General features: G+C 50.5%; 1 protein-coding gene across 2 annotated transcripts in view; it reads right to left on the reverse strand.

Moving 5' to 3' along the window:
* Nucleotides 1–6: 6 nt before the first annotated feature.
* Nucleotides 7–23,861, reverse strand: part of UBN1 (ubinuclein 1) — a 32,713-nt gene continuing 8,858 nt past the window's right edge. The window contains exons 5-18 of one of the 2 annotated variants that reach the window (XM_043455921.1): nt 23,603–23,737; nt 22,817–22,920; nt 21,735–22,173; nt 15,153–15,223; nt 13,811–13,940; nt 13,512–13,630; nt 13,248–13,376; nt 12,920–13,063; nt 7,765–7,815; nt 7,627–7,669; nt 5,302–6,525; nt 4,041–4,284; nt 3,700–3,789; nt 7–2,007 (exon numbers count right to left, since the gene is read on the reverse strand). In XM_043455921.1, the coding sequence (XP_043311856.1) occupies nt 1,958–2,007; nt 3,700–3,789; nt 4,041–4,284; nt 5,302–6,525; nt 7,627–7,669; nt 7,765–7,815; nt 12,920–13,063; nt 13,248–13,376; nt 13,512–13,630; nt 13,811–13,940; nt 15,153–15,223; nt 21,735–22,173; nt 22,817–22,920; nt 23,603–23,737 (2,973 nt within the window). In that variant the 3' untranslated portion in view covers nt 7–1,957. Of the gene's footprint in view, nt 2,008–3,699; nt 3,790–4,040; nt 4,285–5,301; nt 6,526–7,626; nt 7,670–7,764; nt 7,816–12,919; nt 13,064–13,247; nt 13,377–13,511; nt 13,634–13,810; nt 13,941–15,152; nt 15,224–21,734; nt 22,174–22,816; nt 22,921–23,602; nt 23,738–23,861 lie in introns of both variants that reach the window. The other variant, XM_043455920.1, reaches the window with a different exon arrangement.

The raw sequence follows: 23,861 nt of genomic DNA on the forward strand, positions 1-23,861 counted from the left end.
ACGATGTTCTGGAAACCTTGAAACAATTTATTGTGTTGCTTTATACAAGATTAACAATTTCCACACCACCCCCAACACCAACATAGTCGCTGCACAAAAGCCACAGCCCTTTCACACCCAAGAATTGCCAGCAAGGGGAGCCCGCAGCGTGGTGGCCGGGATGCCTCCGCCTGCAGCCCTCCTTGCTGTGGCTCAAGTCACTCACTCTTCCGTTACCACAAATAAAGCATCAACAAGGAAAAGAAACCTCATCAACTCCCCATCAAAGAAACGTTTCCCTGAGGCAAGAGGCATCGCTAGATTCCTAAGGAGGAGGGCATCCTGCTCCGGCCGCAAGCTGGGTGGTGCCGGGAGGTGGGGCACGGCGGGAAGGGGCACCGCTCAGCGCTCTCGGACGGACGGCCTCTGCGCCGCTCTGAGCTCAGCAATACCAATCTCTTCTTTGGCTCTTTTGCTACTACCTAAGACTAGTCTGTAAACTGGATACCCAAGTTGCAAAAAATAGATATAATAAAGGGGCAAGGACTCCACTTGGCCCCGTGTGACACACGTGTTGGTTTTTCTGTTAAAAAAAAGTCAGAGCAGAGGCCTGGCCAGCTGGCTGGCTGCGGTCTTGCTCCCCGGGGAGCCGCGCAGCCTCTGAAAAATCACGAGACACCAAGCATCATATCCTGGGAGTCAGGACCCAAAAGAACTGCCCGTATCTCCACGTAGGCAGGCGCACATTCTGAGGAGGCTGTTTACTCTCAACATAAGGGAAATGACTTAGCTGGAGCAGTCAGTTCAGACTTCACAGGACAAGCAAGTGCCTGAAAATCCTTGAGAAGCAGCCACTGGCTGAGTGGGGCGCTGCCCCGTCCATCTCCCAGTGAAAGCAGAGCCTGCTGTCTGGAGAGCGCAGACCTCAAGGCCTGCTTCTGCACGGCAGACACTTCCCAAGGGCCTGTGCCCGCAGCCTAAGCATGGTTTTACAATAAACTGGAATGTCTACCTGTAGCCTGGAACTCCTCACATCCTCAGCCCTCAAAAAGAGGAAGAAGGAATTCGGGGCTCTGCAGCCTACCTGCATGAACTTGGGAGAAACAAACTGGAGGCCCTGGCTGAGCTGGGACCTGGGAGGCGGGGGCCTGGGTGACCTTCCAGTCAGGATGGCCCAGGTTGTGATGTGCAACCATAGAAAACTCAAAGAAGCTGGCTCTGTCTTAGATACAGACATGTCTTTAAAAAGGTCTTCATCTGAGACCCACTCAGAGGGCCGAGTGGACGTGTCCAGTCCTGCTCCACCATAAAGGCACTGGAATTATGTCTTCCTAGGAACAACATGACGTGCGGAGAACAGTCCAATTCTATCCAATGCGTTTAATGGTAAGGATCAAAACTGAGCCAAAAATAAGTGTCTTTAAAAATCCTACCACAATTGTTGAATCTACAAAGGTCTTTTCTCTAAAAGAGCTTCATTGTCATGTTCAGTGGAGAGACTGGCCCCCACGATGAGCACACGTTGGGTGTTCTGAGTATTGTTCAGAGAACAAGGTACCTCTCCCAGCTGGGATGTGAGCCAGGAGGATGGACGGACACTCTGACCAACCAGGGAGCCCACTATGGCCAGAAGGAGCCCCGACCAGTAGGGTGCGATGAGGTACTCTGGCCAAACACGAGGAGCTGGGCCACCTGCTCTGCCCCGCCACCAGAGCTCCCAGCACGAGCCGGCATGCTCCTTGGCCTAGCGCTGCCCCTCCAACGATTGTCTGCAACAGAGCTGCAAGGCGCCGAGCACCAGGCTGGCCGGGGCCCCGAGAAGCACAGGGCTGCTCCCTGAACTGAAGGCACATCACACGTGCCAAGAGATGCTCCACTTAGCACTCACGCCTTCTCCAGAAGGAAACCAATGGCAGAGCGTAATTATTATCCAACTTCTGAGACCTCCTTGTTCAGCTTCCAGCCTTTGCCCTGAAAATCACAATTTCCTCGGTACACTGGGCCCTTTCCCATGAAGCTGAGAAGCATCTGAAAGACAGTAAGCAAAAACAGAACACAAGACTCTCAGGATCTCTGACTCCTTGAAGGCAGCAATAACCAAACCTCAAGGGGACCACTTCTGAAACAGCAAAAGCCCCTGAACACCGAGTGTTCTGGGGCTCAAAGGAGCCGGACACGCTGGCAGGTCATCTGCAGCACAGGCAGTGCGCCGGTGCTGGGAGGGCGGCCGCTGGCTGAGCGCCATCTGTGCCGCAAGTGCCGCTTCCGTTCCCAGCCACAGCTGCCATCCCGGGGCAGAGCCCGGCTCCTGGTGAGGCCTGTCAGATACAGCGAGCACCCCTCCACTGCAGACCTTGGTCTGGAAGGGCAAGCTCACAGGCACTCATGTTCTGAGCCCACACAGGGAAGAAAGCAAAGCAGACACGAGTCAGAGTTGAGACAGCAGAAGGCTTCTCACTGATGACCACTCAGTGTAATCCTACAACACAACGAGTGTCTAAAGAGAGACATTCAAGTGGTCTCTAATAGCCCGGATGCTTTTCAGGCAGCCTCTTAACTCCCAGAGGAAAAACAGGAAGGAAATGGTACAAGAAAACACTTTTCCCTTTTTTCCTGAAAATTTCACACATCAGTAGTCACGTTTCCAATAGCACTCCCATTAGTTTCTGTTTGAGAGTGTTACCAAAAGCAAACACAGGCAGTGCAGTCTTGCAAATGCTACCCGCTCTCGCCTGGATGGCTCGGAGACCACCAGTTTGTGGAACAAGTCCCTGCTTTCTCCACAGGAACAGGAAGTAACTGCTGACACAGGCTTAGCCCCAGTTTCTTTCTCTGAAAAAAGCATGTTTCTGTCTGAGGGACTTGCCGTCCACCGTTGCACGCAGATGGCCTCTGGCATCCACTATTAAGCATCAGCCTCAGGACACTCATCAGTGCAGCCCCCAGGCCGTGTCTGCAGCAGGTGTGGAGCAGCGGGAAGAGCAGCCGGCCCTGCACTATGTGCACCCGAGAGCCAAGGTCCCGGGATGGGGCCAGGCGGCCTGCCCACTGGGCATGTGCTGGCTCGGGGCGCCTGTGCCCTCTCCCATGCTGTGAACCAGGGCTCGCAGGCTGGCCCCTTCTGCAGCCACTGCTGTTTGCAGGGCAGACGCCAGGGAAGGAGGACACTGCCTAGTCCTGTCGTGCTCCCAAGCCCCCGCATCACCCCCGGACTGAAGCGCACGCTGCTCCTCTCCTGGACACACGCTCCGTGAGGGGTCAGGGTCCCTCCTGAAGCCCTGCCACTGCCACCTGCCACTGCCACCCGACTCCCCCTTTCACTCACACTGAGGTCGAGTCCTGTTAGCTGGTCCCACCTGAAAGGGGTGGCAGTGTGACCCCAAAGGCCTGCAGTGCCCCGGCCTGCCCCAGGAGTCAGCACCGTCACCCTTCCAGTCTCGGTCACACTGAAGAGGAAACACGGAGCTGAGAGCGAGGAGGTCCTAAGCCGAGCACTCAGGCCACCGCGCCCGCCTCTGCGATCACACAGGGCAAGGCCGGTGTCAGTGAGGGGGCGACTGCATCCCTCGCGCCAAGCACCACAGAGACGCCCGAGCCTCCAAGGACAAACCGAGACAACACAGTGACAACCGGGGGAGACACTGTCCTTGGCAGCAGAGAAGGCATCTGATGGGGGGAGCGGCCGCAGTGCTCGCGGCACTGGGACCACCTGGAAATTACCTGGCAGGCTCTGCGGGAGGTGGGCAGACACGGCAGTGTGCGGGAGAGGCGCTGCACGCGGCGGGCTGGAGTGCACGCCGGCCAGGAGACCTGAGAGGAGACGAGAGGGGGAGGGGACAAAACGCACTGACGGGGAGCAGCCTGGGGCCCCAGGGCCGCAGACGGCCGACTGCCCTGGTCCCGGGTGCACAGCCTGGGCTGGGGGTCGGCACACTGCCGGGGAGGCTGCCCATGGTCACACACCAGACACACGGGCACCCAGCACGTGAGAGCGGAGCCCGTTGGTCACGGAGGCCCGGGCCCCCCCCGTGCTCCGGCACGACGGAGGAGGGGGCACTTACTGTGGCCGAGGCCGTGGTGGAATGTCCCAGGGGCAGGGCCGGTGACGATGGCATCCTTGGAGACCCCCGCTTTAGCAGAGGAGTCAGCACTGAAGGAGATCACGTGGAGGGGAAGCTGGGAGATAATCCCCAAGGGGCTCGAGTTCAAGGCCCCAGGGAGTTTGGGACTGCCAGCCTTGTAGGATGAAGACAGCAGGTTCAAGGGTGAGGAGCCAGTCAACAGCACAGCCCCACTCGCTCCTTTCTGGGGAAGAAGCAGAGAGGGGTCAGAGGTCCAGCCCACTCACAAAGCGAAGCTGGCACTGCACCGGGGGTGGGTTGCAGAGGGGTACGTGCACGCCAGCTGCCCCTCAGCGGCAGCCCCGAGGGAGGAGGACCATTGTGAGAACCGGCAGAGAAGGGCTCCCCGAGCAGCGCTCACTTAGGTACTAACTATGCCTCCTTTGTGCAAGAAAGGAAGGAGAGAGCATCATACATGGACAGCCACCAATACAGGGATAGAGCAACATGTGTATACTTACCTCCATCACACACACACACGCACACAAGCACACACAGAGGCATTTCCCTTTAGTTTTTACAAAGAAACAGAAAAAACCTAGAAACTAAGGAACGCAGTTAAAAGGGCTGGAGGAGGAAGGCAGAGGCGAGTGAAGCTTTGCTAAACACACCTTTCTATAGGTTTGCTCTTTGCAACCACACTCTCTTATATATGGGAAAAAAGAAGAAAAAATAAGCTCTCATTCCCCAACCTTCATCCAAACCTCCTGTAATGAACCACGCGAGGCGAGCCTCAACAGCCAGGGGCTGGGTCACGGCGCCTTTGTCTCACGTGCAGAGTCTCCTCAAACCCAACAGAACCACCCTGAGAAGTACCAGTCTTCCTGGTCACGACATCCCTGTAACTGACCACCTGAGGGCAGGACTAGTTTCACATGCTCGCTTGGAGAGATGACGGGCAGGAGGCTGTGCAGGGCGAGTTTCCTGACACCCTCTGGCCATCCGGATCCACAACCTCCAGACGCAGAGCTGCCCAGTCCTGCCCTGCTCGTCCTCCCCAGGAGACTTTTCAGGCTTTCCTGGGAGTCTGGCCACCAGAAAAGTAAAGGCCTGAAAACAGGAAGCCCGGTCCTCCTTCCAACTGGCGGGCTGGCTGTTCCTACCTGACCGTGAGCATCAGCTCTCACTCTCAGACCAGGGCGAGGCCAGCGGCCCTGCCCACAAGGCCCACAAGGGCGGCGGGCCGCAGCAGGACACTCACTGGCAGGGAGGTAGACGATGTCACGCTGCTCACCGCGCTGGGCTTCAGGGAGGAGGTCAGTAACTTGGCCACGCCCTGGGTTCCCCCACTAGAATCTCCATTGGGACCACCAGGAGGGGCCACCAGGGTCAACTTCTGGGGTACAGGCGGCTTTTTCACTGCAGGGCCAGGGATGGGTCGGCCGGCAGACTGTCCTGTGGAGGGAGGCTGAGCCGCGGGGAGCAGGTTCCCAGAAGCAGGGCTCTGAACCGGTGTTCCTCCAGACGAGGGGCTGCCAGACGACACCCCATGTTTGGAGGCAGAGCCCAGGAAGGGACTGGTCTTGTAGGTGGGCCCTGAAGAGCTGGCTGAGTGTGGTTTTGCTGGATGGCTCACAGCAGCAGAGCATGAAGCTGGGGTCTTATGAGAGCTGCTGCTGGAGGCTGGTGTGCCCCCTGAGGAGGCTGGCGTGGAAGCATGGAAGCTCTGGCTTTTGGTTGCTGTCTTGACAAGCTGCAGGAGGGACCGGTGACACTGAGGGGAGCCCGGCTTCGGGCCCTGAAGCTTATTGATGAATGGAGCCGGAGGGGTGAAGCTCTTCTGCGGCTGCGAGCCGGCATGAAAGACCTTGACCTGGGGGCTGGGCATGGTGGTGCCTGCCGGGGGAGCGTGAGACGTCCGCGGCAAGCCGTGGTGCTTGGCTTTCAGCTGCTGCCCTTCCGGCGGGCCCTTGCCGAGAGCTGCCTGACAGGACAGCTCTTTGTAGCCGGAACTCTCTGCTTTTTTCTCCTGAGAGGACTGCCCCAGGGCCAGAGCCTGTTCAGCCAGGAAATTGAGGGGTGACTGCAGAGAGCTAGAGGGTGGAGGGGCTGAAGAAGGGCTGGGCTTTGGAAAGTTCCTTTTTTCTTCTGGACACAGAACACCCGCGACCTTCTCTGCAGGCACTTTCACGGGTGCGGGCAGTGGGAACTCTGAGCTCCCACTAGCCCTGCTGTTCAAAACAGCCAGTTCCTTGGACATTGCCTCCAACGAGGAGGCGGAATTATGGACCAAGTCTCCATCCAACGAGTCCTCCAGGTTGATAGGAGCAGGATGAGCGAGGCTGCCAGATGCCTGGGATGAGAGCTCCCGGCTTGCGGCCCCCATGCCCAGGCCTCCTCCCAGGTGCTCTGAAGGCAAAGCCAGGGGGCTGCCCATCTGGCCTGATGAGATGGACACCTTCTTATCTGGCTTAGCAGATGACTCCTAAAGGCAAGCAGAAAGGCTCGTGTTTACAAATGTCCAAAGATGCCAACCCTGGCCCTGCTGAAGGAACTCAAGTGTGAGAAAACCAGACAGACAGCGGGCCTTCCAGTGTGATCGCGAAGCCAGGGCGGAAAGGCACAGGAGGCAGGCCTGCATGGACTCGGAAAGGCTGCGACCCCACCACCCTCTGCCACCCTCTGGCCATGGCTGGGCGGGGCTGGGCTGACCCAGGCATGCTGCCACTGCAACACACACAAGGAAACTGCGTTCTGTTTCTGAAAAACTGTACGAATTGAACAACAAGATGTGCTCCCTTCTGGCTCTCACCCCACCTTAGCTCCCAGCCGCAATCAGGATGAAAGGGGACTGCTTTCGCTCTCTCTCCCTCCTGGTTTCTCCAGCACCTAACTCCCCTCTGGGCTCAGAGTCTGTCCTGTCACTCCCGCCTCCCCAGCACCTGGTGCAGTGAGTCTTCGGGACATCAGAGGATATCAAAAGACACTTGGGAATAACTGATCTGCATGCTGCTTCCCTCGGGCTGCTTAGGGACAGTTAGGGGTGCTACAGAGCCTCAGGAATTGGCAAAAATTTTGGTGAAGCAGCAATTTTACTACATCAAGAGAGCTCTGCAACATCAAAGTCATTTCACAGTCTCCAGTCTCTAGCCATTGCACTCCCCTCCGTGTCTGTCAGTCAGCTGGACACAGACTCCTGCCTGCCTGATGCCAATCCAGGCTCACCTGCACTTGGCTCGGGGGCGCTCTTCCGTACGACGCAAGGACAATTCACCCATGACACTTCCCATTTTCGAGGGCTCAATGATTCTCAGAGGGCTACCAGGAAGACCTCATTTAACTCTACAACAACCCCAGGAACTGGCCAGGTAGGTGCTGCTTCCTAGACCTGGGGCTGGAGGGCACTAGTGGACCAGGTCAGGTCTCTGTCCTGCAGACCCCAGGCCCCTCCTGTGGGCCAGGCTGCCTCCTGGTACAACCTCATCCCGAACAGCTGTCCCCAGACCAGCAAAGCTCCATGAGCTGCCAGGAGCATGGCTGCAGAGAGCTAAGAGCAGGTGGCACACGACCAGGCAGGCTGACTCACCTTCACCTTCATTTTGGAAGAGGCCATTACTTTCTTCTTGGCCCTGTGCAAAGGAGTGAACACAGGAAAGGTTGAGAGGAGCTCCCCAGAGATAAAAATGCCAGCAGTCCTGACAAGTGAGAACACTGAGACACTCACAGAACTGACGTCAGGTGCCCATGGCCTCGTCTGCTCTCCTTAAACAGAGTCCTGCAACAGAGAGACACGGGGAAGTCCTCATGAGCCCCTGAAAGCAGTCTGCTCCCCGAGCCTCCCCACCTCCCATTAATGCCAGGGGGCTGCTGAGGGCCTTACGTAGCTGCCTGACCACCCGAAAGCCACAGAGCTGGGATTCCCCCCAAAAGGCGATGACTCTGCCCCAGACCTCTCAGAGTGATTCCTCCCCTAACGGCAGGAGCACTCTCCTCACCATCTCTTCTCATCCCCCTTCAAAGGCACAACTTTTCCCAGAGAAGCTCAACAGAATTTTCTTTATGCCCTTTCCTACACACCGTTGGGAGTCCAATCTACAGTGAGAAGAGCAGTTCCACCTGAAGGGACTCTAAGAGAAGGCCTGCTCGACCAAGAACACTCCCGAGCTCCATGGGGAGGTCCTGGGAACATGCCGAGCAGGAAGCACCAGGTGTGGTCTCCCACCTGGACAACTACTACACGACACTGGCTGAACCCATCTGACGGAACTACTCTGTAACTTCAGAGGCTGTTCAAGCTTGCAGCTTCCAGGGGAGGACTCAGACGAGTAAACTGCGGTTCATCTTGGTGCTCAGCACAGGAGCAGCCGCCCACCCGGTGGCCCGCAGCTGCAGGCGTTCCCGGAGCAGCTTGCACACAGCTTGTGGGAACCAGCGTGGGAAAAAGGACCTTGTCTCCAAAGACCAGGGACCTGTGCTCTGATGGCCGATCGTTGCTTCTGATCACGGGGGTGGGAGGTGCAGACACAGGGCGGCAGCCCATTGCTGCTGCTGAAGCAACTGCCAGGGGATCTAAAGGGCCAGGACCCCCTTTAACCTCTTATTTTTTTATCATTTTTCCCCCTTTTGGAAGTCAGATGTTAAAGACTAGAGCATTAAAAAAAAAAATATGTGGGAGAAATTAGAAAGTGACTGCGTGTGCCTAGGGAAAAGCTTGGAAAAGATGTAAGAATATCATGTTAGGTTCACACCTCAGGCTGATCCTTGACACAGAGACAGCCTATACTAAAAACAAAACACAAAACCAGCAAACTCCAGCCAAAGGGGAGAATCTGATTTTTGTAGTTATCACATTATTAGATTCAAACATCTGCTGTTCAACAAGAACAACAAAAACACAAGGTACATAAAGAAACAAGAAATATGGCCCGTTCAAAGGAAAAAACAAATCAATAGAAACTGTCTCTGAGAAAAGACCAAATGGCAGATACACCAGACAAAAACAACTGTCCTAAAGGTGGACAAAGAACTACAGGAAGATGTGGAGAAAGAAAATAATGTGAAAAAATATCAATAAAGAAATAAGAAACCTGAAAAGAAACCAAAAAGAAATTCTAGAACTGAAAAAGACAATAATGGAAATGAAAATTTCAGCAGAGAGATTCAAAGGCAGATTTGAGCAGGCAGAAAAAAAGCAAAGAACCTGAAACAGGACAATGAAGATGATGGAGACTGAGGAGCAGCAAGGAAAGACTGAAGAAAAGTAATCCGAGTCTGCGGGACCCATGGGACACCATCAAGCGCACACACACCCTCAGAGCATGCCCATCCCCGGAGGACAGAGAAAGAGGCCCAGAGAAGAGTGAAGAAACAAAGGCTGAAACTTTTCAAATGTGAAAGCAAGCAATGTAAGCGTAAATGTATGAATATAAATATCCAAGAAGTGCAAAGAACTCCACATGAGATGAAACTGAGAGACCCACACCAAAACACATGATAATCAAACTTTCAAGAGGCAGAGACAAAGACAGAATACTGAAAGCATCCAGAGACTACTGAATCATCACACATGAGGGATCCTCAACAAAATTATCCACAGATTTCTCATCAGAAACTTTGGAGGCCAGAAGGCAGTGGGCTGATACACTCAAAGTCTGAAGTAAGAACAGTGTCAACTAAGAACCCTATTATCTGACAAAACTGACCTTCAAGAGTGGGGTAGATGTAAATCAACTATACTTCAATCGAAGAGTAGAGGATATCCCCAGATAAGATAAAAGTTGAAGGTGTTCATGATCAAAAAACCTATCCTTTAAAAAATGCTCATGGGTCCTGAAGGTGAAATGAAAAAACAGCACTTCAAAGTTAAAGATCTCAGAAAGGTGAATATACAAAGACCACTACAGAAGACAGTGTCATTATAACAATGGTTTGTAATCATAAAGTATGATTTAAGAGACTAATACTAATTTAAAAGCTAGTAAATATTATTATGACTTTGGTTGGTAACTCTAAATCTTGTTTTCTGCATAATTTAAGAGGCATTTTAAAAACTATTAGTTTATGTTTTGGGGCACACAATGTATAAAAATGTACTTCTGTGACAGCAGCAGAGCTGTATGGGGGCAGAGTTTTTATATGTTAATCAACTTACAGAAGTATTAGTAACTACTTTAAAAAATAACAATTCAACACTCTAATCAAAAGACAGAGACTGGTAGAATAAGTAAAAAGCATGATCTGATCTAACTACATGCTGTCTGTTGCCGCTGCGGCGCTGTGCTCAATTATGTCCAACTTGGTGCGACCCCATGGACTGTAGCCCACCAGCTCCCCTGTACGTGGGATTTCCAGGCAAGCTACAAGAGCCAAAGACAAGAACAGATTGAAAACAAAAGGACTGAAAAAGGTACTCCACGCAAAAATCACCAAGAGAGCAGAGGCAGCTGTATTAACATCAGACAAAACAGACTTTCACTCGAGAAGGTTACAAAGATACAGAAAGCTATTATATGTTAATAAAAGGTTCAATACAGCAAGAAGATATAATGATTATAAACATTCATGCACCTGACAAACCTTTAAAATATATGAAGCAAAAACTGATGGAACTGAAGAGAGAAAGAAACAGTTTTACAATAAAAGCAGGAGATTTCAATACCTCCTCACAAAAATGCCTAGAATAATCAGATAGAGGATAAAGCAACAGAGGACTTTACACAATAAACCAATTAGATATAACAGAGAGACACAAAAACATTCTACCCAACAACAACAGAACACACTTTCTCAAGTGCACATGGGACATTTTCTAGGACAGATCATATGTTAGGCCACAAATGAACTCTAAGTAGATTTTAAAAGACAGATATGAAACAAAGTGTCTTCTCTGATCACAACGGGAATGAAGTTAGAAATCAGTAACAAAAGGAAAACTGGAAAACAAAATTGTAAGAAAAAAAGGCAGATACATTAGACAAAACAACTTTTAACAACATACTTTTAAATGATCAACGGATCAAAGAAGAAATCACGAAGACAATTAGAAAATACTTAAAAAAACAAATGAAAGCGAAAACACAACATACCAAAACCTACAGGACACGGTGAAAAGTGGTGCTGAGAGAGAGAACTCTTAGGTGTAACTGCTTACATGAAGAAACAAGGAAGGTCTTGAATCAACAACTCAACTTTATAAGGAACAGAAAAAAGAAGGACTAAACCTAAACCCAGCAGAATGAAGGATATATCAATAATAAAGATTAGTGAAGAAATAAGAAAAATAGAGAATAAACAATAAACAATTATAGGCCTATTTAGACTTCCTATTTTTTTCTGATTTAGTCTTGGTAACTTTTGTGTTTCTAGAAACTTGTCCATTTCATCTAGGTTGAAAGATCCATAGAGTAAAAAGGCAACCCAGAGAACAAAGAAATATTGGGAAACTATGTATCTGATAAGGGATTAATATCCAGAATACATAGTGAACTCTTAAAACTTAACAACAAAAAAGCACACCAACTTAAAAATGGGCAAAAGACTTGAATAAACATCTCCAAAGAAGATATACAAATGTACAGTTAGCACATGAAAAAATGCTCAATATCACTAACCACTAGCAAAGTGAACGATGGGGCACCACCTCATATCCATCAGGATGATGGCTACCAAAAAAAGAGAAAACAACAAATGTTGGTGGGGATGTGGAGAAATTGGAACCTTGTGCACTGCTGGTGGGAATGTAAAAAGATAACAGCTACTATGAAAAACATTATGGTGGTGCCTCAAAAATTAAACACATCATCATATGACCCAGCAATTTCAGTTCTAGGTGTCCATGTGAAAGAACTGAAAGCAGGGTCTCACAGAGACGTTTGTATGTCCACGTTCACGGCAGCATCATTCACAATAGCTTAAATGTGGAAGCAACACCAAGTACCATCGATAGATGAATGGATAAGCAAAATGTATACATACAGGAGAATATTATTCAGCTTTAAAAAGGAACAAGTTCTGACACATGCTACAGTTGATGAACCTCGAGGACATTATGCTGAGTGGAGTAAGCCAGACACAAAGACAAACACTTTGTATGAGTCCGCTTACATGAGGTACTTAAAGCAGTCAAAACCAGACAGTAGAATGGTGGCCCCCCGGTCTGTGGGGAGGAGAAATGCGGAGTTGGTGTATTTAACACCATTGAACTGTGCCCTGAAAGATGCTAAAGTTTACATTAAGTATATTTCACCACTCCTCTCCCCCCCAAGTCACAGGAAACTTTCTCTGTGTATTGCAGATGTAGTCCATTCATGGAAAGCTATGTAACACAAAGTAGCCTGTTAGAAAAGTCTGGCACTTGGCTCTAAGAAGCAGTCACTCCTGCCAATTGCAAATAAGAATTCTGTTCAGAAAATTAAAATGTTCCCGACATGCACCTGCCTCCCAACTTCCAGTAGGTGCCATTATGTCACAGCAGAAAAGGGCATACAGACATAGAACTGAAGTGGGATAAAGAATGACGAACACAAAATCCCACAAATAACTCCCTCTTCCCAGGGAGACAGAGAAGCCCCTAGTTTCTCAGGTGAGATGAGAGTCCAATCCACTAGTCTGTGACTCTGAGGGTGGGGCTCTGGTGGCCTGGCACAGAAGAATCACTCAAAACATCTCTTTACCACAAGAATGGGCTTCCCTTGAAGCTCAGCTGGTCAAGAATCCACCTGTAATGTGGGAGACCTGGGTTCGATCCCTGGGTTGGGAAGATCCCCTGGAGAAGGAAAAGGCTACCCACACCAATATTCTGGCCTGGAGAATCACATGGTCCACAAAAATGCTCCACCCTAGGGTCACACTGACTACACTGGCTGCCCACGGGCTCTCACCTGGCCTGCATCCAGCCTTTGGGCCAGAGAGGTTTGACCTCGGCATCCAGAAACGCCTTCACATAGTCCTCCCAGGACTGGGCCTTGCTCTTCTCCAGGTCAAAGCTCTCCAGTTTGATCTTCACCACATGACAGAGCAGCTCCCTGCAGAGTGGACAGAAGTCACAACCTTTAAACCATCCCAAATGCTTCTTCAAGGTTTCAATCATGTGCTTTCAGCAGCCCTAATTAAAGAAAAAGATTCTAACCTTCATTAGAAACACAGGAACACGCTCAGACACTGGCCCCACAAACCCTCCACTGAGGCAAGGTCCCAGTTTGGGCACACCTGATTTCATCACTCCACTGGAACTTCTTCCGGGGTCCCATTATCCTCCGGCCCCCCTTCTCCTCATCTTCCTCCTCATCAGAACAGACCCGTTCTCTCTGCTCCTTGTCCTTCTCCTCTTCCAGCATCCTAGAGAGTGGGAAGGATTAGGCGGGACCCCAAGGTCACCACAGACCCGCTTCCTCCTGCCCACCGTCCCCCACCACCCCCCAGGACTTCTCAGAAGAGATGAGGATGCTGAAGGCAGCGAGGGGACACACTTACTTGGCAACCTTGGCTTGTGTGTGGGCCTGGCACTCGTCCTGGTACTTGGCCATCTGCTCCGGCATGGCCCTGCCAATGGCTTCCTTAAGTTTCTGGAGCGGCTCCTTCAGACGCCCACCCTGCTAAGAGCAAGACCAGTCATGAGTCTGGTTTACACGTCACTTTTTACACTGAGGACACACTCTAAGCATAACCAACCACACGGAGGCAGTGCAGCAGCAGCTATGGCACCTGTGAGCATGCGATCACCCTCCCCACTGGGCCCCGAAGCCACAGGGCTCCACTGCAAGGTCACCCACCTGCTCACACAGGTGCAGTTTTCGGGCACGCTTGACCAAGGTGTCTTTGCTGCAGGGCAGGAAGGAAGCAAGGTAGGCATACACTCCAGAACGGGTCTGGCTGCTCAGCTCCCGGGTCTGCGCTTCTATGCTGAAGAACAGAGCAGAGTTACCCACCGCAGCACCTCTCATCTGCAGGAGCCAAGAGTGGGCCAAGCCTTATCTCGCCAGTCACACAGCATCACGGAGCGGCCAGCACAACAAACCCGATGAACTTGGCTAGGCAGAGTGCACCAAGGTTCTCAGGTCAAAGACAAGACTGAGTCAAAGGTGTCAAGAAAACTGAGTCTCCAAGAGTATAAGCTCTGAAGTTCTAAGTTTCATAAACAAAGAAAGCATAAATGCTTTCAAGCTGGGAAGTAATCAAGTTACTTGGGATTGACAGGAAACAGTTTCCAGCAGAGCTTCCCTTTTTTTCCCCTATAGTTCCAAGTTCTGTCCCTGACTCCGTGGTCAAGGAAATCCTCATGCCTGCAGCATCCCTACTGAGGTGAGCAGAACGCAGTCTGCCTTCCAGCCCTTGAGCTCTCTGGACCTGGCACAGTCCCGGGCACAGACCCCTCACCTGAGCAGACCCTCAGGTGCTCCCTGACCCCAACGGCCAATCTCCCTCTGTCCTGGCCAGACAAGGTGCTTTGCTAGAATATTCCCTGGTCTGGACCACTGGTTTCACACATGCAAAACCCTCAGCGGTTGCGTAGTCAGCTTCCTCTGGTACACAATGCAACCAGGAGAGAAACTGGCAAACCTGGTGGGCCAGATACAAAGAGTCTGGCTTGGATTTGTATGTGCGGGTTTTGGCTTTTTTTGCTTTTTAATCCAATTCATACAGTAGGGTGTCCCAGAGGCTCGTGTGTGTGAGATGGGGAGTGGGAGGGTGAGCACCGGCCTCAGAACACAAGTGCGACCAGGAGAGCGACCAGGCTCACCGAGGAGCTCCCTGAGGGCAGGGCCCGGGCCTGCACTGAGCCGTCGCTCCCTCTCCTCAGAGACGGGCAGGCGGTGCCTGCTCCCTGCTCTCGCCTCACAGGCGGCACAACACCCTCCCCAGCATGCCGTGACGAAGACACATGGAGTCCCAACGTCTGCTGCCTCAGGTTAGGATGGTCTAGCAGTTCCTAGAGATAAACATCTTATGTCCCCGCCCCTGACTTCTATTATAAAAAACCACAATAAAGCAATAGAAACCAATTTTTAAAAATCTCATCAGGGCTTTCTTTTCCCTCAATTGTACTCCCACTTCCCCAGGCCTGCAAAACCCCTGCATGGTAACAGCAGATGCAAAGAAACAAAAGATACTCACTCTAGGAGGATGCCATTAATATCCTGGGTGAAGAACTTCTGTCTGCTCTCTCCCTCCACAGCTCTGGCAGCCTGGTTCACGGCAGACAGGAACAGGCGTTAGCACCCTTGCCCTGCACCGCCCGCACTCACCCACAGGCCTAGACAACGCCAGATGACAAAACCCTCGCGCCGAGCCCTGCCCCGCTCAATCCTAATCCAGACTAAGTTCACCTATGACCACTGCATGCTCCAAAAGTGGCGCATCCAGCTCTCTTCACAGGCTGCTGCAGCATCTACGGACAGACAGTCCATTCTTCCCAGGACTTGACACAACAGTCATGTAAGAGGGTTGAGTCTTATGTGAAGAAAATCAGAGTCAAGGGACTCGTGAATCTGATTCAGCCAGCAAGCGAGCTCCTCTGCCCGGCACTCTATCATCTAAACGGCGAGTTGTGTTTTCCATACCATCTACAGCACAAAACAATCAAGAACTTTAACAAACCTGCAATATTTGAAGGCCTTTATTCACCAAAATAATATTAGTAACAATGATAATGTGCTGCTTCAGCATTTAAAAAGCATAATTCTTTGAAAATTCATAATCTATTTAGGGTATGTTATCACAAACTCTATTTATTACTCAGACCACTGGAATGACTAACCCACCTGACTACCTACTAACACAGATATAGCAGGCTGCTATGGTGCTGTGCTTCCCACGAGCACACAGTTGACAAGACCCTGGCTGGCCACCCTGGAGGCCCCTGAAGTCATCCCAGGCGGCGGCCAGGCCACCAAAAGCACAAGCGAGGAACGCAGCATGCAGAGGTCTGGGCCAGGGGTTCTTTACTTGGCTGCGTATAGCTGGCAGCCTTCCGCATCCTAGATGCATCCCACCGGAATCTCCCGGGAAGGCCTGTGTCCCTTACAACAGACCCCAGGATTAGAACTCTTTAAAATAACTCTGGTGACGAGCATGTAGAGGATCGAGAACCACTGACCTACACCCAAGAGGTTCCTGGTTCAAAGTCAGTTGCTCAGTCCTGTCTGACTCTTTGTGACCCCCTGGACTGCAGCCCACCCAGCTCCTCTGTCCATGGGATTCTCCAGGCAAGAATACTGGAGTGGGCTGCCATCCCTTCTCCAGGGGGTCTTCCCGACCCAGGGATCGAACCTGGGTCTCCTGCATCACAGGCAGATCCTTTACTGTCTGAGCCACCAAGGAAGCTCCCTGGTCCAAAGGCTTTGGGCAAAATAAAACATCAGGCTTGACATATAATAATGATGGTAAACAGAGACAAGAAGGTGACTGTCTACAGTGAAGTGATCAATCCTGATCAAACTTTGGGAACACCTACCTTTCTCTAGCCCCACTGGCCTTCCCCTCACCACATCCTCTGGGTCCTGTCCTGACTTCCTAGCTCTAATCTGTCTCCTCCACTAGCTCTTAGCTGCAGGCGCACTCCCAAGTTCCATCGAGAGACCTCTTCACCCAACAGTATCTCCCCCTCAGCTTCAATATAACACATATGCACAAAATAACAAACACAAACCTAAACCTCTATCCTTAGCTCTGGACCAGAACTGTCAATTATCTCCCTGAATGAATGACCCTGGAGTATACAAATCAACTTGTCCAAAATCTAACCCACTCCTTTCTGCTCTTTCTCCCAAGTCCTACTTCTAACAACAGCACCTCACCCTTCTTAAGTCCTCTCACTTTTCTTTAGAACTCTTCAGGAGGCCTTCCCAAGCCTAGAATCAAACCCAAACTCCTCCACCTGGCAGTCAGGGCTCTCCAGGACCTGGCCTCACAATCCTCTCCAGCCCCCACCTCCCACCATATACCAGGAGTCCCTGTTATTCAACACGTTGCCTGTTCTCAGCCCTGGGCCCTGGCTTACCAGAAGGCCACGTCATCCGAGAGGCTGGCCAAGCTTGCTGCTTCCAGTCCTTTCCCTATGGACCCCCAAGAGCCCCTCTTTCCCCTCCTCAAGTCTGGTGGTCCACTGGGCCATCCTGTTGGCCATCCAATCATGACAGCTTATTTCACCCTGCTCTGTCCCACAGCCCATTCTTTACATGGCTACCAGTCTGTTTATACAAGAAGCTCATGGAGAATGTGAACTGAATCTTACTCATCAACATGTTTCCTACAGCGGCCCATCACCTAACAGCTACTGAATAAACGTCAGCTGAGTGGGCGATGAATGAACACACAAATGAACAGATTATCACCGCAAGGATGAAAACCAAGACGAAGAAAAGCTCAGTACCAGACAAAACTTGCAGAGGATATGAAAAAATTTATTTAGCTCGGCTAGGGGAGGGGCAGAGGCCGGAGATGGCTGGCAGAAAGGGAAGGAAGAGAGGGCGTCACTAACGTCACCCGTTATGTCTTATGCTGTCACAAAGTTTGGAATTCCCCGGTGGCACCTTTAACGTACTAGGATTGTGATTTCAGTTTGAGAGAAAACAAAACGGAGTCATTCTTTTAACTTAGAGACTGCTGGTTATAGGGCTTCTCAGGTGGCGCCAGGGGTAAAGAACCCACCTGCCAATGCGGGAGATGTGAGAGACATGGGTTCGATCCTTGGGTCAGGAAAATCCCCTGGAGGAGGGCACAACAACCCACCCCAGTGTTCTTGCCTGGAGAATCACATGGACAGAGGAGCCTGGCAGGTTACAGTCCATGGGTGCTGTACATCGGGCCGCAGAGAGTCAGACACGACTGAGGGGACTTAGCACACTGCTAGTTATAAGATGCAGAAGCACCTTTACAGTAATCCAACCTAATTAACATGCACTTCAAATGTCTGTTTGTCAGACCCAACACCACCTCAGGCTTCCAATTTTTGTTTGTTTTTGGCCACACTGTGGGACTGGTGGGATCCTAGTTCCCTGACCAGGGACTGAACCCAGGCCCCTGACAGTGAAAGCAAGTAGTCCTAACCACTGAGCCGCAAGGGAATTCTCTCTAATCAAATTTTTAGATGTTAGCCATTTCAGAAGCTTTCTGGCTATATAATTTTTTTTTTCCTGATGCCTTCTGAATCATGCAGAACATATCTCTGAGGATCTGGCTTTATGCTGAAGTAGTCAAGGGCTGCATTTTTAAATAAATCTAAATAAATGAGCCACTGACTATGTAGTTGATATCGTTTGCCAAGAAGAACTGAGATCCCTCAACCCTAATGAGAAACACCCTTGCTGGAGGCATTGTATGAATCAGTTAAATCAATCACTCCTAGGAAGACTAGCTAGGAAATGAAATAAAACCAGACAGCCAGATCGTGCTGATTTACAGTAGTTCCAATAGCCTTTTAATGAGCTCTTTATTCATTATAAGAAAAGCCACTTCTAGCCTTTCAGCACCTAGATCACAACTTTATATACCGTACCTGCTTTTGCTGAATAGAGTGAAATCTGACATGATTTTCTTTACAAAGACCAAATTGGTTTGTTTGTTTTTAGGCTGCACCATAAGGCATGCAGGGTTTTAGTTCCCCGACCAGGGATCAAACCTGTGCCCCCTGTATTGGAAGTGCAAAGTCTTAACCACTGGACCACGAGGGAGGTCTCAAAGTTTTTTTTCTATCTTACTCTCCTTGAATCTGTGTCTCTCTAGTTTGGCAATGCAAGGGTTCTAACTGTACAGGGGGGTAAGCAGTGAGCAGGTAGAAGGGTGGGCAACATGTGTCTCCGTTTCTTTTCTATTTTTAGGATCACTATCCTTTCCATTTTACGCTTAAATGAAGAGGAAACAGACATGGGTCATCTGCACGAAGCAGGGTAAGTAGCTGCCAAACTCTTATCAAGACAGTTACCTATCAAGGGGCAACGTTATCTCAACTTTCCAACCACCAAGACAAAGGACACAACCAACACATATTAGGAGAAGACAGACAGGGGCAAGGCTGTCAGGTCAAACCACTGGGGTCCCTGGGGCCCATAAATATCATAGCACATGGGAGTAAGAAGTGGAAAGTGAGCTAACAGGAGAAAACAGCAACAGTGCTGGAGTGCTCCCTCTCAGAATATCTCTTTCACATATGTAAATTTTCAAATGTATTTTTTGAAGTTTTAAGAATAACATTTAGTCAGAAGACAAATCTTATTTTCGCTTCCAACAGCAAAATATTTTTCCCTGGGAGACTGACGCACATCACGTTAGAATCTGCTTCAGCACCATGGGGGACTGCAAGCAGGACCACGGACTCCTCCCCTCCCAGGGCAGGCTGTCCCCATGGGAGGGGTCCTCTAGCTGGTGACCTGCTTTCCCAATACAGTGTGGCAGAAGGGATACAGTGCATACTACCTCGAAGGCTAGATCATGAGGGTCTTATGGCTTCCACCTTCACCCTCTTGAGATAGTACCCTGAGACTGTCCTGCCCAGAATGAGAAACGGGAGGAGAGGCCCTGTGGTCCTGGCTGTCCCAACGCCCGGCCATCTCACCAGCTGAACGCAGCCCCGAAAGCCACCATGTCTGTGCGGTGGGGTAGGGTGGGTTCAGACACAGTAGAGACTATGCCCTCTAGGGCCGAGATTTAAAATCTCAACAATCACAAAAACAAAGCAAGGGGGAAAAAAAGAAAAAGAAGGGAGTGAAAAATAAAGTGAGAAACACATAAACACTGTCAATGTTAGTGATATATATCAAGTTTAATTTAAATTAAAAAAAAAATAATGTCCAATTCAAGATCTAGGACAGGGCTTCTTATTAATGATCCAAAGATCCACACGTGACTTTTGAAAATTTGTGTAACTTTTGTGTACACAGGCATCTTTCCCTGGGAGGACACTCTGCCAGCAGACTCTCACAGTCGGGCCTGGGGATAGAGCACCTACGCCCATGTGCAGAAGGCTCCAAGTGCCCCCAGCGCTGGGGAGCCTTTAGGGTGGCATTAAGTAACTTTCTAAAACAAGCCTTCTTTGTCATGCAATCATTAAAAATAATGAGGGCTTTAGAATAATATTTATTAAGTGAAAAGAGCAGAAAACAATTATTCACAACTATAATTACAACTGCATAAAAACATATATACAGAGGCTAGAAAAGAAAGTGAGTTGAAAATAGTTTTCAAAGTGGCAGTTTCCCAAGTTTCTTAATGCTGGCATAGAAGGGCCAGGTGATGACTGAAGTAACAGTTTCACACGTGAATATACGTTCAAGCCAGTACAGTAACGTCTCATCACCACCTCCTCACCAGGGCCTGAGCCTACCTTACCTATGGGCCCCTGACCCCTCTCTCCATCATGCCTGAGAGATAACGGAGACTTGGCAATTCCTGAGGAAGGACAGCCTGCTCAATGTCCACCTGATGGACTCCAGAAAGTAAGGTTTTCTCAAATCACGACCCAACGCTGTTCCACATGAAGCCACTTTGTTTCCACCAGACTTGTCCATCCTTCCCAAGAAAACGCAATTATGAGTCTCAGTTACCACCCTCGGTGGAAGCAGGGACGCATCCCAGAGCCACTTTTAACTTTTCTCTAAAGAATGACTGGCCTCTGCCACACACATCTGACTTGACTCAAGGCTTTCAGAAGCTACGGGATAATCTGATTACAAACCAGAAGACTGAAAAGAAGGGGTAATTTTTTTTTAACATGTATTCTGAGAGCAAGCACAGACCCTGAATCCTGACAGGGCATAATTCATTTAAATGGGTACACTCAAACAACACTGTACACATTCCACAAGGATGAACAAAGCTCTGAATAAGACATCTGAAGTATTTCGCATGCTGTGTTCAAGTATTTTTTGCAAGTGAGAAAATCATTTGCAGAAGTGGTTCACATTTTATCCTGCCCTGGTCCTAGTGTATATGAGGACTAGTATACACAAGAGATTCTGAAACACTGAGAGTCCCTGGTTTAAAACTTAAGCTATGGAGTATAAGTGCCCCCAGGGTTGTCATAAGTCATGATGTCCAAGGTGAAATGGTATTTTAACTAAAATACACTACAACTAATGACCCGTGCTTGGCTTATCATCAGTATTCATGGATCACGGAATTTACAGTCCTTAGTGCTCTAGTACTAGGTCAACTCCCCATCCCCAGGGGGAAAACAGGAGGAATGTCCACTATTTTCCAAAGACTGTTACTGTTTTTAACATGGGGCATGGACAGCACTTACGGTTCAGCCCTTCTTACTTATCAGAATTCCAGATTCCTATAATCACTACCTAACAATAAACCCAGTGGCAACTAGGCATATGCCCCACACTCAACACGTCTGCAAACTTCTGTGAATGTTCAAAACCTTCAGATTACTAAAGAGATGGATCTCTGCCTCAGCTGCCTGCTGCCAACATGAGTGTCTGTCACACAAAAGGAAAGATACTGACAGGCACAGAGGAGGAGAGAAAAATCTCTCCAGAAGAAAGCAGATTTTCCAGACGTGAAGGAATCACAAAAGGACAGGCAGAGCTGACCCTGTGCTCTTGCTTGGGATGGGAAGAAAGCCCAGAAAAGCAGACACTGGAAGCGCCGTGACTAAGGGTTGCCCTGGGCCATGAGCTGTGGGGGGTTCGGGACCAGCAACGATCCGCCCGATCGCTTCCAGGAGAGCCCAGCCACTCCATGTCACCATACCTGAGCCAGCTCCTTAACGCGCTTCTCCAGGGGTGCAGGCAGGCCTTCGGGAAGGGAAGAGGGCTGCCTGAATTCCTGGTCCAGTCCCACCCCAAGGGAATCGCTTTCATCATCCATATCGCGGAAGGGGCTTCCGTCTGGAGACTCACTGAGCAGCTGCTCCAAGTCCAAATCCGTCAGTGAGTCCATGGCGGTGGCCGCCTGTAGCAAGTCGTTGTCAGAGGTGGAGCCGAAGAGCGAGAGCAAAGGGTCGGAGGCACCTTCCAATTCCCGCAAGCCCTGAGCTTCCGCTGACGACACCGCTATGGGCTTATGCTCTTCGTCCCTCTTTCTCTGAGCCTCTTTCTCCTTTTGGAATTTCTTCAGCATCTCTTTAACACTCAAAGCCCCAGAATACTTCTTTTTCTTCTTCTCCTTACTGGCATTGAGGGCTGTAAAGCTGCAAGTAAAAGGGAGAAGTCGGTTACTAAGATTGCAGGACCCCTCGCAAGGGAAATTTCCAGAGGGGCTTCAGCCCCGCTCCCAGCACAATGGTCTCCGGGAACCTCAGCCACAAGTCCACCCCGTCACTCCTCCTCCCTCCTCGTGGCACATGGAGCTCCTCCTTGCTGGGACCAAAGCTTGAGACTGAATACAGGTTAGCAAAACAGTAACACAAAATGCTAAACATCCGATAGGTTTTTTAAAACCACTGCCAGGCTGAAATAAAAGGTTGCAAAAACAGGAGGGGCAAGAAAGACATTTAAAGGGAGAAAGCAGGAGCAGCAGCAACTTGGAGGGCAGCTGGGATGAGACCAAGTGAGGCTGAGGAAGCAGGACCAAAGAAGACAAAGGGGACAGAGACAGGAGAACGGGGGCAGAGAAGGGTGCTCAGGAGGACAGGAGACGTCAGCAGTCACACAGTGACAGAGAGACCCGCCAACAAGGACAGCGGGACAGAGCGCACTCTGATGCCGACACACAGGGACGTGAGAGCCCCGACGAGGCCGCGTGGCCCCCGGGAGGCTGTGAGGAGGAGGGCGCATGGCTCGGCGGCCCTGACGGTGCAGAGTCCTCCTAGCAAAGAAGCTGCTGCCTCTCACCCGGCTTTGGAAAACTTGGACTTTTTCGATTTCTTCTCCTTGTCATAAGTGTCATCTTTTTTCTTCTTCTTTATCTTCTCACCACCTTCCTTCAACTTCCGCTTCTGAGAATTAAAGACAAGGCACAGTTACACGGCTCCCCAGCTCTGGGAGCAAGTGCACTACGCAGCACTGGCCTTCTCCGCCCAGGGTACATCCTGAGAGCTGTCTTACTTCCTCCACGAACACACGGTTTCAGCTCAGTCCTTGGACCACAGACCCGCAGGTCAGGACAGCATTCCCACTGACAGCGGCTCCTAGGAAACTCGGGCCAGAGGCAACAGAGGCCCTTCTGCAGCCTGGACCATTTCTGGGGGCCCACCTCGCATTTTAAACACCCAGGCAGAGATAGACAGCTTTCAAAATAAGCTTATCTTAGGGCTTATTTTCGTTGGGGTGACAGTCCTGGGAACCGAAGTCCTCTAATGTCCACAGAAGAGACACAGTAAGCTGGTGCACACTTCCCTCACTCCACACCCATCACTGCCCTCGTCCCCGCCCTGGGGCCACCTCGAGGAGCGAGTCCCCGCCGAGCCTGCTGGGACACAGGCATGGACACAATGACTGAGCCTCCGGGGTCATGGCACACGTGTGAGAAGGGAACCGCCAGCCTTGGCACAGCTGGTGCCTCTCCGCCACTCTCCTGAGCCATCCTACACCGGCCCAGATTCGGGCAAGTCACCTACTGATCTCATAAGGTCACGTCAAAAGGCACTTCTGAAATCCAAAGGCGAGCAATGTTCTAACCTTGGGAGATTTTTTCTTCTTTTCCTTAATGAAGTCATCCTCAGATTCTGACGCTTGTCTAAACTGCAGGGTTCCCGAGTTAATGTAAAATCCTCCATACTTTGTAGTCAAAGAAGCAGGAACAAGCTCATCGTACTGAAGGGGAAAAACAAACTTGGGTCAGCTCCGAGGTCAGTGCTATGTCCACAGGTGCAGAGTGCATCCTGACAGAACGGATGTGACCCTGTCCCTCTGTCACACTTCAGACGACATACTAAGG

Source organism: Cervus canadensis, chromosome 32 (assembly GCF_019320065.1).
Source record: "Cervus canadensis isolate Bull #8, Minnesota chromosome 32, ASM1932006v1, whole genome shotgun sequence".
NCBI classification, from domain to species: Eukaryota; Metazoa; Chordata; class Mammalia; order Artiodactyla; family Cervidae; genus Cervus; species Cervus canadensis.